Source organism: Podarcis muralis, chromosome 12 (assembly GCF_964188315.1).
Source record: "Podarcis muralis chromosome 12, rPodMur119.hap1.1, whole genome shotgun sequence".
Taxonomy (NCBI): domain Eukaryota; kingdom Metazoa; phylum Chordata; class Lepidosauria; order Squamata; family Lacertidae; genus Podarcis; species Podarcis muralis.
Genome location: NC_135666.1, coordinates 48,614,646 through 48,633,228, shown reverse-complemented (window position 1 = coordinate 48,633,228; position 18,583 = coordinate 48,614,646). Strand labels below are relative to the sequence as shown.

Here is an 18,583-nt window from a genome sequence, read left to right as displayed (position 1 = left end):
TGCCAAGAGCAGTAAAAACATGGAAAGTTACAGCCATTCATATTATAAGCCTAAATCAGGGTGGTCCAACATGCAGCCCCCAAGGCCTTTTGGGTGGCCCTTGGTAGCATTTGACAACCTCCCCCCCCAACCCCGCCTCACAGCCTTCATGCTTCCTTCCCAAAGCTGGGAAAGCTAGGCGCTGGGATTTGGGAACGAGGCTTGAGGGCTCTGACTGGGTCCTAGAGTCCACTTCCTTCCCAAAGTCTAGTTAGCTTTGGGAAGAAGGTGGGAGAGCTTTAGCACCCTGCCAGAGATATGTGTCAAATTTTGGCCTCACTCTCTAGCCCCACAGGACAAGGCAGTGTGCAGCCCGTGGGTTCGATGTCGAAAAAACTCTTGTGGCCCATTTGGTATGAAATGTTGCACTGCCCTGGTCTAGATAATTTTTTTAAAAAAATAGAAGCATTAAGTAACAGAGGTAGTATTTTCTACACAGCATATTTGCTTTGCTGGCTTTATGCTATTTTATAGTTTTATTCTGCTTTTATTTTAGTGATTAACGGCTGCACACTGCTTTGAGAATCCTAATAGCTTGGTTGAACGAGATACAATTTTTCAAATTATTTCTAGATAAGCCTCAGGGTCCCTTCCCACTCTATGCACCGTATTTTTCGCTCTATAAGACGCACCAGACCACAAGACGCACCTAATTTTTGGAGGAGGAAAACAAGAAAAAATATATTCTGAATCTCAGAAGCCAGAACAGCAAGAGGGATCGCTGCGCAGCGAAAGCAGCAATCCCTCTTGCTGTTCTGGCTTCTGGGATAGCTGCGCAGCCTGCATTCGCTCCATAAGACGCACCCACATTTCCCCTTACTTTTTAGGAGGGGAAAAGTGAGTCTTATAGAGCACAAAATACGGTAATACGCAGCAACTGTGGAAGCAAGTTCAGAGTGTCTGAACAACAGGTAACTGCTCTTAGTGATGTTACAATACATTTTCTCCCAAGAAAGATTGGTTCAAACTTGCCTCGTGTAGTCTGTCTTTAAGGCACCCGTTCCGGCGTATTGTTTGGCACATGCATTCGCATTATCGGCCCACGCTATGAACAGAGAACATTTTTTTTCCTTTAGAAAGATACTCCAAATAAGATGCTCATAAAAGTAAAGTCGACTTGGTGACAAAAACCAAAACCTACCGTTTTTATAAAGCTTCTCAAATTCTGCTTGTTCTTCAATTCTCTGCCCGACATGCAAAACGCCTAATCTCTACAACGACAACAGAAACTGTATGAAAACGGGACCATTTTAATGTGCCAGAAAAAGCATGTGCCTATAAACTTGAAAAAGGAGTTATACATCTATGTAGACATTTGCACCATGTAAATATAGAATGCTTTGTTTTATCAAATTTCTAGGCGGCCAGCAACATCCCTTTACATGCAGCTTTTAAAGGGAAACGGGAGAGACTAGGAGGCAATCATCACCTGAAGTTGTGCTTGGAGAGAGCGCCGTGCCAGGAGGCTTTGAATCACATTCGTCCGGTCCAGGCAGTCCATACAATTACTGCGGAATGTCCCTTCTTGCTGCATCACCACCTTCCCATCAGAATCAACCAGAAAGTAGCTGAAATACACAAGGGAGCTTGCCTAAGAATTCACAAAATACCACTTTTACGTTTTTTGTTGAAACGCTACTACAGATGTGGCATCAGCAAAGAAAAATACAGCAGTACCTCAGGTTACATACGCTTCAGGTTACAGACTCCGCTAACCCAGAAATATTACCTCGGGTTAAGAACTTTGCTTCAGGATGAGAACAGAAATCGTGCTCCGGTGGCATGGCGGCAGCAGGAGGCCCCATTAGCTAAAGTGGTGCTTCAGGTTAAGAACAGTTTTAGGTTATGAACGGACCTCCAGAACGAATTAAGTACTTAACCTGAGGTACCACCGTATAAAAAATCCTCTAAGGGCAGCTTTGCTGGCATCCCAAACGATCTTTAAGTCAGTCTCCTTATTTAAATTGAAATTGAAAAATTCTTTTAAAGTCTTCATTTTATGGCTCAATGGTCTAGTTAGACAGTAAAATTCGAGTTAAATTGCTGATTTAGGGGGTGTTTTTCATCGTCTGGAATGGATCAATCCACTTTCCATTACTTTCAATGGGAAAGTCCGCTTCAGGTTAAGAATGCTTCAAGTTAAGAATGGACTTCCAGAACCAATTAAGTACTTAACCTGACTAAACAACAACAACTACTACTACTGTATTTATGATGGTTTTCCAGAATTTTTTTTTAAAAAAGAAAATAATCCCAAAACAATCTCCTTAACTTTAGAGTTTTCCCACAGACTCTAAAGTATCGCTGCTGGTTAACTGCGCCATGAACAAGTTTTGCTTAGATCACAAAGGTTGCAATCATCTAACTATTTAATCATTCTACTTTTCATTTCTCTTATTACAAACACCTGCCAAGATGCGCTTTTTAATATCTTTCAAGACCAGATATCTGAAATTCCTGCCAGGATCCCCAGAGAAGGAAAGCTGTTCTATGTGCCCAAGTAATTCTGGTCTTGTTTCTTGAAAGCAGCCTCCAGCCCACACGGCAGGCCATGTTCAAAATCAAGGAGAGACCCAAAAGCTGCTTGCATTACAGCACAAATGTCTGTGAATTAAAGTAAAAAGATCACATGCTCTTGAACTCTAGACCCTGGTTCACTAATACTCAGAGCCTGTTTTAGAGGAGAGACAAACTAGGGCAAGGCAATAGTTGGCTGTTGCCCACAATGCATCTGGAAAATGCGTTTTCTGATTCTCATGAGAAAACAAGGTTCTCATTACAGAACCTGCGTTAACGTTTCATCCTCTTCCTTCCGTTGAAATTTATAAGATGTCCTACTAAAAGCTATGTGTATTATTTATTATGTCTGATCTTGAACATCCAGACTAAATTCTTATTCAAGGAGCAGTGTTTTAAAAGGAAGTGTTCCGTTAATAATAAACATGTCCCAGGAAATCAGAGGGCTTCCTGTTCCGTAGAGATGTTTTAATCTTGTTAGGACATGGAATTCAATTCTGAGATTTCTGCTGGTTAGCCTTTGGAGATTTATCCATTCTCAGAAATCAAAATGTGCTAGCTTTGTAACCAAGCACAGTCGTCTCTGGTTTAAGATTTTCAATGGAACACATCTTTACAGTGAACATCAGCTTTATATTTTAAAAATGGCCAACTATAATGATGCCACACTATCAAGATTCTTATACTATTATGTAGAACTGTAAAGAGAAGCCACACAAATCAAAGGAACTAGTTTAGGTATATCCAAAGGGAAGTTAAGTATCTATTAAATCAATGCAGTTAATTTCGTCCCAGATCACTGTCTGTTCATAAAATTTTCCTTAAGAATCACTACAACTATGCAAATTTCTTTTGGACTAAGGCAGCAGTTTACTTCCAGTGTCTGCTGTGTACAAATCGAATTATTATGTAACGTCCACTAACCACAACTAAATGCCTGCACAGCGCAGTTGCATATGACACGACATTTGTGGTTGTTGTTGAGTCATTTATATTACCTCAATTCATCTTGCTGTTCGGCTAGTTGATCCATTAAAATCTGGAGCCGATCCCACCTCATATGACTGCATTCTTTGTGGAAATCAAATGCTACATATCTGGGCAGAGAAAGCACATGAGAGTTAGGAAGCTATTCAGTATCTGAATTGGGATTGGGACAGCGGACAGGGTGGGGGAATGGAAGGAGAGGGGCTGCAGCAGATAAAAGGTCAGAAAAATAAAAACTTGCATTATTAAGCAGCATGAGGTTCCCCTGAGAAAGCATTTTCTCAAAAGGTACCAAGCATCATATCTAACTAGGAAACAGGATTTTGCCTTTGGGATGGACAAAGGTCTCTGTTAGCAGGGGAGAAAAGTAGAGCTCGGAACTGTACAGAAGTTTTTAAAAAGCATGCTCTGCCCACCTAAAAGGGTTAGTTGTTGAAAGATAACTCTTCCCAGCTTCACATGAAAGTGTAATGTGTTTTTTCCCCCCAGAGTTAAAGGTTTTTGTTGGTGGGTGTTTTTTTACTGCAAACTGCCCAGTGAACTTGGGACTTTTAGGTTGTGGGGTGGGGGGGGGGTGTTCAGCTTGCATTTTTCTTTCCAATTCAAACAAACAAACAAACAAACAAACTTTTGCCTGAAGTCTTCTCCAGCAACAGGCTTATAATCCTTAATTTCCCCTCCCAGACAAACATTTCCAAATCAAAAGCCACACAATGGCACTCTTGCATCTTGCCTCTCCTACCGTATGACGTAAAGGTAAAGGGACCCTTGACCATTAGGTCCAGTCGTGGCCAACTCTGGGGTTGCAGTGCTCGTCTCGCTTTATTGGCCGAGAGAGCCGGCATACAGCTTCTGGACCGTATGACATGACCACCCTTATATTTGACAGTTTGCTTGGAGGGGATCTTCCTCCTTCCCAGGCCAGCCAGCCACCTACCATCTTCATGGATCCCCCACCCAACCAACCATGAACTCTCGTAACAACCATTCTACTTCCATTTCTCCATCTCTCATCTTTGAACTCCGATGGTGCTCTTAATATGGGCATGCTTGGAATTTGCACAGGTTTATACTTTATCTGTCGTGGCCTAGAAAGGGGATTCAAACAAGTTTTGCCCTAGCACATTTGTGCTTTTGTGTGTGTGTGTGTGTGTGTGTGTGTGTAAGCGTGAACACAACAGAGGGGTGTGTTTTCGGGGCCCACACAATTCCTGTGACTGATCTGTTTCAACTCTTTTTAATTTCTGCTTTTAAATTATTGTAACCTGCCCTGGGACCTGTGGTGAAGAATGGGTGATAGACAAATTTTTAAAAAGTGCTCGCTTCGGCAGCACATATACTAAAATTGGACAAATTAAAAAGAGGGACAGTAGTAAGCCGTGCGGTTTCATTTAAAGTCCTAAATAAAATCAGTGCAACTACAGAAAGCATGTTATCATTGCATTCACACAGAACTTGACATCTTCACATGCAGTTACAATTTTATGTCTAAACCAGGCAGTTTTTCTGATACTGATGCAAATACTGTTTCGTTTAGCATGTACCTGACCATTCCATTTCCCAAGCTGTTTACCATTTTTGAAAACGTTTGCTCAAGCGGCTTTTCTGAGCCCTTCTGGTTAACCTGCAAAGGAAGAAAAAGGTCACACTCAGCAGCGATAACATTTTCCTGAACGCAAGTGTACAGTTAAATTCAAATCTTACCAGGTTAACAATTATTTGCTTTCCATAGCTAATAATCTGACTGTCAAAGTGTCTTTGGAAGCCATCCATCTGAAAAAGAACATGGTACACTCTTTATTCAAAGTACTGGCCAAAGCGTCATGTTTTTGAGAATTTGTTAAAAAGGGGGGGGGGGAGGACTTGCTCAATATTCAGTGAACATAGCAAAGGAATATTAAAAAGGTTCAATATGCAGCTCCAGCTGTGCAGAGTTAAAAGCAAATGGCAGCATGTTCATGACTGCTACAGATGTTAGATCATGCATTCATTGTTGTTATATTCTGAAATTAGCCAGAAGACTCATCAACCATCTCTGCCTACCTACAGCTTTTTATTCCCCGCCACCACCACAGCTCTGCGTATACCTGCCCTGCCTCTCTTGATGTTGATGTGTAACACCTTGAGCCAAACAGAAGACTGTCGGCCCAGGGGCAGGGGCAGAAAGACAGACAATAGGGGAAATCTTTTGATTTTGAACTCCTAGCTCTATTGACAGTTTAAGGCACTAACTAATGTGCTTTTACACAAAAGAACATCCCAACGGCTCTTTGTTGGAACGGATCACTAGGACTGGGCGATATCTGGTTTTCAACATCGTGATACATCAGCAGCTAAACATCATGATATACTGATATTTCACAACACCTAAAATAAGGATGGAGCTATGTGGAGGCATTGGCTGGCTTCATGGTTTTTACCACATTGTGATTTTTGCATAGGGTACGCGCACACACACGATGATTTGCAATATACTGCCAGATCAAAAATTACGAAACCAATATGGATTTCAAACCAGTTTGGGACAATACAATGATGTATCTCCCAGCCCTATAGATCACCTTTGGAGCATTAACCAGAAACTACTTGCTGCTTTCAAAAGATTGTTAGCCTTTCAATGAGCAAACAATTAAGCAGGTAAAGTTCTTGAGTCCACATTAAATGGTCCGGTCAAGTATTTGGTCTTGGTCTTACCAGGCACTCTTGCCTGGTAATTGGCATGCATCAAGGTTCAGGCATTCCCAACCAAAGGACCTTGTGAGGCAACGCCAGCCATCCTGTTCTTGACCTATGGACTGGCCCCAAGCTTTCTTGGATTAAAAAAAACCTCTCCAGTATAGAGTGATTCAGGGAAAATTAAGGACTGTCTTTGAAGATGAGAGGACTGCTGTTTCAAGAGCAAACCTTCAAACCATATTGAGGAACACCTTAGGGAAAAAACACTCTGCGGAAGAACAGCAACCACCTTAGGGATTTTTGCAAATGCATACAGCCATTAGCACCATATTAATATTAAACCCTCGCTGTAGATGGACAGGAAAAAAATAAATAAAACATACATGATTTACTGTTTTGCTGATCTGTGGCTTTGGTTTATATTTGAGGTTCGGTCTCTGCGACCAGAAAAAAGGAATTGATCCACGTGTCTGGAAAACAAATGGAACAGAAAAGTGAAACATACAATGCTATGTTACCAACACAACCTCCCAAATAACCTCTGCATCACATCTTTGAGCAGACTTGCATTAAGAGGGTAGAGGCAAAGACTAGTTATAAAAACCAAAATATAGGGCCTCAACCTTACTGGGCTTTCTACACCAGATTAAAATGTTGATCTGTCCACCCAGGCTTTTGGTTAAAATTTTCAAGCTGTCTCCTGTGCTCCTTTTAAATTATCATTTGACTATGTTCCCTTAATTGTATCGTTCATTTTGATTCCTTTCTGATGAAGGGCTGTTGAGAAATTTCATAAACGTACCTGAACGAAAGATGCTTTGCTCCCATTGTAATGTACTATCTGTTCCGTTTCCACGAAGTTTGCCGCATGTCCTTCAGAATCAATACCTGCGAGATTAAGCAATTCAGAGTCATACCTGACTGCCTATAGCTCAAAGCCTTATTATCCACATCCTTCCATTTCATCATTTCTGCAAACTTCAAGTACAATGAAACCAAGAACTTCCAATAGGACACCGTGTCCTGCAGAGGATTATTTATGTTGCATTTTTGTGCATTCATAAAATGCTGCATAGGCAGTGTGTTTCTGTTACTGGGTACAGCAGCTCTCCAAGTATTAAAAGACAAGTAGTGGAAGATACTTCGCCACCAATGAATCCACTTCAAGAAGATAATCGTGATCCACGGAAAAAAACATGCAGTTAGCTCTCTGTATCCACTGGGGCTTTTTGTTTCACAAAAACAGTTTGTTAAATAGCAGCAATTGCAGAATTGTGAGGGGTGCTGTTCCAAGGTGGTTGGGGGGAGGTCGCTGCATTGAGTTGCACTTGGCATGGAGGGACAAACAGCAACTATACAGACAAACTCCCCCATTTATGTGTGTTCAAGGCACACACACACATCACCACAAACTGGTATAAAAAGGGGCAAAAACGGCACAAAAATAGCAACCCCATAAGCCTTTGCACCACCAACCTTTGAGGCTTGTAGAGAATTGTGTTTGAACAAGGCAGTTTGGAGGGAGAGACTGTGGTGGATTGTTTTGTTTTTCAAGGGTGTTTTTTAGAGGGTGTTTGCAGGCTTTTTTAAAAAATATTTTTTTATATTAATTTTCACAATTAAACATTATCATCACATAAGTATAAAAGAATAAACCACAGACATAAAAATAGAAAATAAAACATTTTTCACACAATCTTAAATCCATATTTTGGGATTACTCAGATCCCTCAACAAAATGCAGGCTTTTTCAATGGTGTTCCCAATATACGCAATTTTACTTAAACAGGCTTTGCCTTGGAATGTAACCCCCGTGTAAATGGGTATTTGCCTGTTGATTGTGTGTGTGTACACACACATATTTGCTGATTTGTTTATTTTTACATGTGCATTTTCCTTCCTCCAAAGAGATATACTTTTATACACAAGCAACTTGGATCTGCATCAACGTGTGGAGATATAAGAGGCAATTGGAGAACTTTTCAAAACTAAATCTGCATAGTATGTGGTAAAACACAACAACAGTTTCATCCTGTTAACAAGGCTGCCTTTGGGGGCCTGTCCCACTCAAGGCAACTTACACAGAAGTGGCTCGCCAAGTGGGAAGGAGTCACTATGCTGGCTTTTCAGCAGGTGAGTCACTGTTGCTTACCAGAAGGGGAAAAGAAGCAGGGAGGTAGGTGTGGTGCAAATGCACTAGCAAGAAGCACTGGTTTGGCTCTGCTGGAGCATTTGCACCCTACCAACCTCCTTGCCCCTCCCCCTTCTGGTAAGCAACAGGGACTCATTTGCCAGGGAACTAGTATAGCAGTCCGTTGCCACTCAGTGAGTCATTTCTGGCCTTATGCATCATCCTGTGTGAGTGTCTGGAGGTGGTTGGAGGATGGATAGCGGCTAACAGATTGGGGGTGAATCCTGACAAGACAGAAGTACTGTTTTTGGGAGACAGCAGGCGGGCGGATGTGGAGGATTCCCTGGTCCTGAATGGGGTAACTGTGCCCCTGAAGGACCAGGTGCGCAGACTTGGAGTCATTTTGGACTCACAGCTGTCCATGGAGGCACAGGTCAAATCTGTGTCCAGGGCAGCTGTTTACCAGCTCCATCTGGTCCATAGGCTGAGACCCTATCTGCCTGCGGACTGCCTCGCCAGAGTGCTGCATGCTCTGGTTATCTCCCGTTTGGACTACTGCAATGCGCTCTACGTGGGGCTACCTTTGAAGGTGACTCGGAAACTACAACTAATCCAGAAAGCGGCAGCTAGACTGGTGACTGGGAGCAGCCACCGAGACCATATAACACGGTCTTGAAAGATCTACATTGGCTCCCAGTACGTTTCCGAGCACAATTCAAAGTGTTGGTGCTGACCTTTAAAGCCCTAACCGGCCTCAGTCCAGTATACCTGAAGGAGCATCTCCACCCCCATCGTTCTACCTGGACACTGAGGTCCAGCACCAAGGGCCTTCTGGTGGTTCCCTCACTGCGAGAAGCCAAGTTACAGGGAACCAGGCAGAGGGCCTTCTCGGTAGTGGCGCCCTCCCTGTGGAACGCCCTCCCACCAGATGTCAAAGAGAACAACAACTACCAGACTTTTAGAAGACATCTGAAGGCAACCCTGTTTAGGGAAGCTTTTAATGTTTGATGTATTACAGTATTTTAATATTTTTTGGGAAGCCGCCCAGAGTGGCTGGGGAAGCCCAGCCAGATGGGCAGGGTATAAATAAATAATAATAATAATAATAATATACACCTTCCCATCACCAAGGTAGCACTACTAACAACCATTCGCGGTGCATGTGTCTTACCTCTTACATAGTAGCGCACGCCTGCTCTGAAACAACTTCTTCGGGAAATAAGAATCCAGTCAAAATATTTTCCATTAATGGAACAAGAGTGCATGATAATAACTGATTGAAGGAGATGTGTTAAGGAATACACATGTGCACATTGACAACAACAGTAAATCCGATAAGGGAGCGATATCGCCAACCTTTCTCAGAATGGCTGAGATACAGTAATACAGACACAGAGCTGGAACACACACCATTACTTCCTTGACAGTAAAGCTTTCATCAGCTGAACTAGGAGAGAGGCAATGTTCAGGTATTCCCTCTTCTCTGAACTTCCAGATCTGCTCCAGAGGATTGTGGGACACTCCAGAGCAGATTTAGTGAATCACTAAAAATTGCTTATCTCCCCTTTCCACTGATGGGAACCTTATCATCAGCTAAGAGTCAATGTTGGATACAATCCATGGAGAACACATTTTTTCTCTATTTCAAACTTCTTAACACTGAAGTTAAGAGCAAGCAACTTAATATCTATGAGTGCAGGCATGATTAAAAATACTGGGGGAGTTTTGGTGCTTTTGTTAGGAATAGAGGGGAAGAGAAATTTGCATTTCCCCTCAATTTCCAACTGGTAGGGAAAAAGTGACATTTTTATGAAGAAGTCATTATGTTGGGACTTCAAACCAAACCTGATAAATAGTATTTACTGCACTGTGCATACACCCACACACTAACTAAAGTGAACACCAAGGGCATATTATGTAGCCAAAATACCACAATGCACACAGAAGCAGGTGGCGCAACCATGCTTGGGGGATCCCACAATACTTGCAAAGTTCAGGAAGTCTGCAGAAAAACCCTAAGAGGCATCCCACCCCATTCCAAAAAACCAACCAACCAACCCACCCAATGGACACTACTGAATGGCCATGTAATGCTGGTCAATTGTTTGGAGGAGAGGACGGGAAGCCAACTGAAAGCTGGAGTGGGGATTAGAAATGAAAAGCAATGGAGTTTTATGGAAGAAGGCTTGGCTCAGCACTGAACAGGAACACTCCACACGTCAGCATTTTGGTCTCACCGGCTAATATCTTAAACACAAATCATGACCCCTTCTTACATTGGCACTGAACAGCACAATTTTTTTATGTTCTAGTCAAGAAACAGTAAATAGTATTACTCAGCCAGCTCCTTTTCTCCCAGTCCCTGCAGTGCCTGGATGTTGTTGTTGTTTTTGGAGGGGGTAGCTTTTAGGATGAAGTTGGATGTTTTAGAGGAGGTGTTCAGGATTGTATATGCTAAAAAGCTTTGGCATTTCCACCTTCAAGTTGCTCAGGTACCTCATTTTGTAGAACTAGTGTGGAAGCAGCACTCTGCCAAGGCTCTAAATATTAATCGAATTGTGACAGAATCATGAAAAGATACATCCATGCATCACTGGAGTGGCAAACCTATGGATCTGTAAAACAAACATTTCATCGTTGAACCACCATATTTGAGTATTTGAAGACTTGCCCAAGCACTGGACATTGGAATGTTAACCAATACAGAACTTGCACAAACTAACAATACAGCATTTACAACATTTATTTACAGTGGAATGTTCTGTACTCACACTGTATGTGCTTAATGCCACCTGCTTGTAGCACACGGATCAATAATATACCTTAATTATACCATGCTTTAGATTTTTGACCCTCGCATATGCATTGTTTCAGTATCCTTTCAACCACCTTGCAAGGTAGATGGAACTTACTCCTTATTGCATATGCATGGAAAGAAAAAGGCCACCTGACATATTCCTACCAAAGTTGAGATTTGGCAGACAAAATGTGGAAGGGCAAAGCAAAGTAACTCTTTCTCACACGCAAGAGAAATAAACTTATACCTACACAGAAGAGGGATGTACAAGGGAAGAGTCTTGTTCAAAGTCCAAAAATAAGCATTCCTTAAAGGAACCTATTTTCCGGAACTTATGTTATAAGATATGGGATTTGTAACATGAAACTGTTTTAAAAACACATTAGTTGTAACTACAGTTGTACCCTGGATCCTGAACGCCTTTGTACTCAGATGTTTTGGCTCCCGAATGCTGCAATCCCAAATGACTGTTCCAGTTTGCAAACGTTCTTTGGAATCTGAATGTCCGAAGGGGTTTCCACGGCTTCTGATTGGCTGCAGGAAGCTCCTGCAGCCAATCAGAAGCCGCGCTTTGGTTTCCGAACATTTTAGAAGTCGAATGGACTTCCGGAATGGATTCCATTCTACTACCAAGGTACGACTATATGTACTCCACCTTGAGCACTTTGGAGGAGAAGTGGGATATAAATGGAATAATAAATAAAACGAGTGGCTTTGATGCTTGCATTTTCTTCTCTCTGAAGTGAAATTTAGACTAAGAGTTTCCCCAATTCTCTGCTCAGGTTCTTAGCTACAATGCTACACTAGCTCTTGGTTTAAGAAAAGGTTTCCTATTACCTACCAAACTTATGGCTCAAGCAAAACTTCAACCAGGGACTTTGCAACTCTTAGCTATTGGTAAAGAATGCTATCTGCTCCGTGGCTAAATGTTGTTGGCTCAAAGCGTTAATTGTTGGATCGTACCATAAGGCAGCTAATTGCAGAAGTAAGCATTTGTATGAACATAAAGAGCACAGAATAGGTGGTTTTCCCCCCTGCAACTGATAATAAAGCTGCAGGCTAGAAAGAGGTTGTTTTCATCACTAACGGTTTCACAAGCTGCTATTTTGTTAAGTCGACAGTCTTAATGAATTGTTTGGCTCTCGGCAGCTGCTGTGACATCTCAAGGGAGATTTGTAGTATCTCTTGTAAAGGCAACATTCTGGGAGCCACCTCATCCGGATCCATTGGCAAACACTGTATTAGCAACTTGCTTACTGCCTGTTCACTGCTGAAAGGAATTAGGGTGGTTAGCTGACCTGCGAGGAATTAATACCACGTCTTGGCAAGTAAAAACTGTATCCTGCATGCATAATTGAGGACTCTTCTTATCGAGCTGTGCAAGACGTTGATTGAGTGAATTTGCTCTACACACGTCTTAATAGGAGGATGGCTGACAAATTTAAGTTCTGAACCAGGGATTGCCAAACACATTTGGTTGGGAAAGATGCCTAGCAACCCCCGCTTTATTAAGGTCTTTTTCAACTAGCTTAACCACTAGTGTTTCTGCTCCATTTAAAATAAAGGCTATTGGTTTCTGTAACAGTTATTACTATATAGTTTGCTACAACCATAAAAGACTTCGCATTTTATCACCAGCTGTTCTGGTCACATGAACCCAAAAGCAGGCCAACTTTTATAGCTGTGTTTTCACTATCTTCAACATTATGGAGATTATGCTCAGCAAAATGCATATACATTACCTCTGGCTGAGCAGCGAATTCTCTAAGGAGGTGCCCATTCCATACAAACCGAGGATCTGCCTGTAAGGAGTTGCATCATAGGGTAAATTTTAAACATAAAGGGTCTTGTTTGCTTTCAGACAATGCTTTCCTGAAATGTGGCAGTAAGCAAATCCCTTTCCCCTACCATCTAACAATTAAAGAAACACACATGCCTCTCTTCCCCAAAGAGTAAAACAAATCAGGTGGTAGATCAGTGGTTCGCAGAATAAATTCCCAAACTATCAATCTAAATTTAAGATCAAATGGCTTTTGTTGTAAACAGGATATTACATAAAAATACATTGCAACTTTTACTGTTTAAATAAATATTAAAAGGTAAAGGACCCATGGAAGGTTAAGTGCAGTCAAAGGCGACTATGCCGAGGGAGCAGGCATTTGTCCACAGACAGCTTTCTAGGTCATGTGGCCAGCATGAATAAACCGCTTCTGGCGCAACACAACACCGTGACGGAAACCACAGAAACACTGTTTACCTTCCCGTTGCAGTGGTACCTATTTATCTACTTGCACTGGAATGCTTTCGAACTGCTAGGCTGGCAGGAGCTGGGACAGAGCAACGGGAGCTCACCCCGTCGCGGGGATTCAAACTGCCGACCTTCTGATCGGCAAGCCCAAAGAGACTCTGGTTTAGACCACAGTGCCACCCGTGTCCCGACAGTCTCCATTTACAGTTTAAATAAACACGCTATCATTCAGGCACTGAAAGACACATATCTTGTGCGTGTATATATACATATATATTTAGTTGGCAATAAACTGTATCCTTTCTTACCCTTTCTAGCAAGCTCATTTCTTGGAACTCCGGGCTGGTATTAGCCAACCGTTGTAAAGTGTGCGTTAAGTCGTATGTCGTAGAGAAATAAAATCCGTCCACACTCAATACATGGCTAATCATGGATAAAAAGACTTTATTGTCCTGTAACTGTTAAAGAGGGAAAGCATTATTTGCCACTCTCTCTCTAATTTCCCCTCCTGGTGGATACAAGTTTCCTACAATATCCGACAAAGAGCTCACAGAGAAAGTGTTTCAAGGTTCTTCTTTTCAAGATAAGGCATTCTGTTGCTAAAATATAACCCAATTCCACCATACCAATGCACAGCTGTTTATGAGGAGTTAAGAACTTATGGTCAGGAGTAAAAGAACACTGTGTGCTCCTAACAGCAGCTCTGCGTGCAAGCAAGAAGGAATGGGCATGCATCAATTTTATCCTCTTAACTGCACTAAATTCTGTTCTGGAGGTTGTCTTGGCCTTCAGAAGCAGCTCTACAGTGAAAGGAACATGCTGCAATGAGAAGGTATCCTCTGAGAAAAAGTGTCCCTTTGGACCCCCGCCTTTTTTGAATTCATAAAAATACTTCATAAAAATAATGCTTGAACAAGTCATATTTTTTAACAAAGAGATCTATGCTCATTTCATCTCAAACATATTTCAAAGCAGCCGAAAGGTGTTTCTATTACCAAATCTATTCCTACCTGAATATCAGTTAAATGTAGCATGGTCTTTTTGTAAGAGAGGATGTCAAAGTCTGTTGCTTTCCAAACAACATGATTGAAAAATTCACCTACTTTTCTCTTTTTTGTTATTACAATAAGATACGTGCCTGTAAAACAGAAGGACTCTGGTTAGCAATACTGATTTGTCTTCTACTAATATAAGGCAGATCTAGCAAAAAGGAAGCAGGGAAGTTGGCAGGGACACTGAACTTCCTGCCTTGCTTCAAGTAGTTTACAATGTTTGTCATCACCACCACAATCTTGAGAGCTGGAATTCTCTTCTACCGCAAAACATGACGAAGCATGTTTCTGTTGTACTGCTCCATGTACCAGTTTTCAGGAGATTCATGGACACTGTGGTTTTTAAACGATATTCCGGCTGCATGTACTCATCACAAATCGCCATTCCCAAAGACTGCCAAATAGCCAACCACAAATGCTCTTTCACTTCAAAAACCATCATTGGGGGAGACGGACTGTGGCTGAGCCTTCAACTTAATGTGCTGCTTTTATAAAGCAAGACTTAAAACACAAAGAGGGAACATCAAAATATGCATTGCCACACGTGCAGCCTGAAATGATGACATTCCAGCAGAGTGGTACCACCTAACAATTCTGAATGTGCACCAGGCTCTTCTTATAAGATCTCAAAATACCTGTATGACATCATAAATAATACTGCTTCATAACTGAAATTCTCATACCTGCCACTAGACGGATTGTCCCCAAAATGCCATATATTTGCCTGGTAACTGCTGAAGGCGGAATATCTTTCTTAACTGCAAAGGAAAAACAGGATTTACTGTCTCAGTATACCAGTATTAGATCTATCACATGCAGCCAAACACAATAAGATTTAAATGACCCTGTGTGCATAATAGTTTAACATTACTAAGATCAAAACTAAAAACTTGAAAATTTAAACACATGGAACTAACACTAATGTTTATTAGATGAATTTGGAATCATTCACACATTAGATGAGATTCTTTTCCCCACCCCCCGCCAATACAGACTTGATTTACTGAAGCCTTAAGATCAGTGCTGTATTTGGCAGTTCTTGGCTTCAACATTTTTACCTGTCTCTGCAGGTAAAAGTCTCGGCAGAGGATTTGTGAGTATGGAAAGGTGCATTTATTTTAGAAGAATTACCATCAACACTGGGGGCTACGGAGTCATAAGAACCAAAACACAACCAGGAAAATGATGGGGGGTGAGGGAGAATGATTTATTACCATCAACAGAAAGTAGGAAATCAAAAATATGCAGCAATGCCACTGCTTTTAAAGTATGCAGATAGCCGGGGGGGGGGGGTAGAATGTTAGAACCACCTAGTTTAAGAGGTTTAACTATATTTATTGACTGTTTAATTAAACAGTCAGTCCCAGGGAATTACTAGTTCAGCAGTGGGTCTGGGAATCTCTAACTAAATTGTTACCTCCTCATCAGACTGCAATTCCTAAAATTCTTTGGCGGAAGCCACAACAGTTATATGACAGAAATCAATGTAATGTACCAAAGATTTTTGAAATTACTTTTAATTGTAGATTCTGTTGTTCTTAGGTCCCACCTCCCTTTTTAGTGGCTGTGTGGAGTGGTAGGATTCCATTGTTTCTGTTCATTGTTTGTTTTGGTTGGTCTTTTTTGCCGTTGTTGCTATTGTAATGTTGTATATGCTTTTAACTGATTATATCAGATACTGTAAATCACCTTTTTGAATAAACAAATAAATAAAGATGTTCCACAAGAGCTGACAGGAAGCAAAATTCGCCTAGCAGGTTTTAAGATTATTCTACCATGGAGCATCCCTGCCAACATTTGATATGTACAGGGAAAACGTAAACGCAGAAAAGTTCTGAGTCATCACTGCTTCTTTCCTTCCTTCACCAAATATTGATTCAGTATTGAATTGTTTCTTCAGCTAGAGATGTATTGCAACCAGGAAGTGTGGTGTTTGTACAGCTAAAGCCAACTGGATTCATATACTGCTACACAATAAACAGAATTTCCTAAACGTTTCTATTCCAAAGCTCATTGCTTGAATATAAGCTTGAGAAACTTGAATATACATAATAGTTTTCACAAACACACACTAAAATTTTAGAATGTACAGGCAAATGAAAATAAATTTGATCGGTCAAGAAATGTATAAACAGATATAGTATTACGAAGGAGGAAGGATAACTGATGGGTTTATGAGCCAGATTTGTGATGGTTTTCAGGCTGCTGGCTAATTTACTGTGTAGCTTAAAGGAAAATAATTTAAGGCTAAACTACAGTATTTCCAAAGTGATGATGAAAAATACCTGTAAGAGTGACCTCTGTGGAGACTCTGTCAATGGAAAGTACATCATTGGCTCCATCATCACAAGCTTCCACATAAAACCTTTCTGGCGTTATGTGCCTAAAATGCAAGAAATGTGCAAGATCACCACCAGACAAGCAACATCACTTTAAAATACTAGGGCTCGCTGGAATTCTTATCACGATCACCCATAGGAAGAAAAGCTATATACCCATTATGCAAGACAGTAAACAAAGGCAGGAAGTAAAAAGCTCCGGTTTGGGGAAGAGCTGTACTGGTAGAGCATCTTCTTTGAATGCAAAAAGTGCCAGGTTCAAACTCCAATATCTCTAGGTATGGCTGGGAAAGACTCTCTGTTTGAAACCATGAGAGTGCTTCATAAATGTACTACCGAGCTGGTTGGACCAATAGTCTGAGTTCATATAAGGCAACGTCCTATGGTTTTTTTTAAAAAAGATATTTATTAAAGTTTTAGACAATAAAGCAAACTTCACATTCACAACCAAAGAAAAATACATCATCACAGTCAATCAAAAACAACCAAAAAAGAAAAAAACAATACAATAAAAAACCCCGTCAAAATTAAAAGAAAAAAGACATGAAAAAGAGAAATAAAAACATGAAAAAACCAGTTTCTTAAATGTTATTTTCATAACCCTCCTTCCAGACTTCCTCACATCTCCCTTTTCTGTGTTCCCTTTTACAAAATCTTATTCAGCAATACTTCACCCTCTTTCAAATCTTATTTTGTATTATACATTTCAACTATTATGTCTCCAATTTTTCCCTTTATTATCAGTTATTTGGGTTTGACATAACGTTATTCTAACTTCACCTTTGTTCTTATAAACCAGTTTTTGCATACTCCTTTCAGCTATGTCACTAATGCCATATTATCTTTATATCCTGCATCATTCAATTTTTGATGTAACTGAATTATCTCTGCACCTTCCAGTCCATCTCCCAATGCTTCATTGTGCTTCTCTTCTTCCTATACTTCGCCATGTGTTCTGGGCACTGGGCAGAACATACAAATTACAGGACATACCACAAAACACGCAACTAAATGGAGAAACCACAGTGGATGAGAAATATGAGTTAAGAAGTCTGTAGTTTAAATATCACTTCAGAGTAAGACACCAAGAATAAAAAAATCTACTTTAAGTGTATTTGCTTTCTAACGCTTTCTTTAAAAGAAAAAAGACATTCTGCTCAGAATGGCACATGCTAATAACCTAACTAAATTACATTATGGTGAGTGGCAGGAAGGAGCAGGGCCCTCAGACACTCACAGGAGAGTCCTCCTGGGCAGCAGAGCGCAGCAGTCCTTATGGAGAGACACTCACTCTCCTGTGAGTGTCTGAGGGCCCTGCTCCTTCCTGCCACTCACCATCTGGCCTGGGGTGGGGCCTGAAGCCTCTCCATAAGGACTGCTGCGCTCTGCTGCCCAGGAGGACTCTCCTGTGAGTGTCTGAGGGCCCTGCTCCTTCCTGCCACTCACCATCTGGCCCGGGGCGGGGCCTGAAGCCTCTCCATAAGGACTGCTGCGCTCTGCTGCCCAGGAGGACTCTCCTGTGAGTGTCTGAGGGCCCTGCTCCTTCCTGCCACTCACCATCTGGCCCGGGGCGGGGCCTGAAGCCTCTCCATAAGGACTGCTGCGCTCTGCTGCCCAGGAGGACTCTCCTGTGAGTGTCTGAGGGCCCTGCTCCTTCCTGCCACTCACCATCTGGCCCGGGGCGGGGCCTGAAGCCTCTCCATAAGGACTGCTGCGCTCTGCTGCCCAGGAGGACTCTCCTGTGAGTGTCTGAGGGCCCTGCTCCTTCCTGCCACTCACCATCTGGCCCGGGGCGGG

At 41.7% G+C, this 18,583-nt stretch overlaps 1 protein-coding gene across 1 annotated transcript in view; it reads right to left on the bottom strand.

Annotated features, from left to right (window-relative positions):
• The window catches only part of SACM1L (SAC1 like phosphatidylinositide phosphatase), a 38,138-nt gene that overhangs the window by 8,238 nt on the left and 11,317 nt on the right, over positions 1-18,583 (bottom strand). The window contains exons 2-16 of the mRNA XM_028749892.2: positions 16,733-16,830; positions 15,131-15,205; positions 14,406-14,533; positions 13,704-13,853; positions 12,890-12,949; positions 10,932-10,965; positions 9,522-9,623; positions 7,022-7,107; positions 6,603-6,689; positions 5,248-5,316; positions 5,088-5,167; positions 3,555-3,653; positions 1,469-1,607; positions 1,181-1,250; positions 1,012-1,084 (exon numbers count right to left, since the gene is read on the bottom strand). Of these exons, the coding sequence (XP_028605725.1) occupies positions 1,012-1,084; positions 1,181-1,250; positions 1,469-1,607; positions 3,555-3,653; positions 5,088-5,167; positions 5,248-5,316; positions 6,603-6,689; positions 7,022-7,107; positions 9,522-9,623; positions 10,932-10,965; positions 12,890-12,949; positions 13,704-13,853; positions 14,406-14,533; positions 15,131-15,205; positions 16,733-16,830 (1,350 nt within the window). The remainder of the gene's footprint in view (positions 1-1,011; positions 1,085-1,180; positions 1,251-1,468; positions 1,608-3,554; positions 3,654-5,087; positions 5,168-5,247; positions 5,317-6,602; positions 6,690-7,021; positions 7,108-9,521; positions 9,624-10,931; positions 10,966-12,889; positions 12,950-13,703; positions 13,854-14,405; positions 14,534-15,130; positions 15,206-16,732; positions 16,831-18,583) is intronic.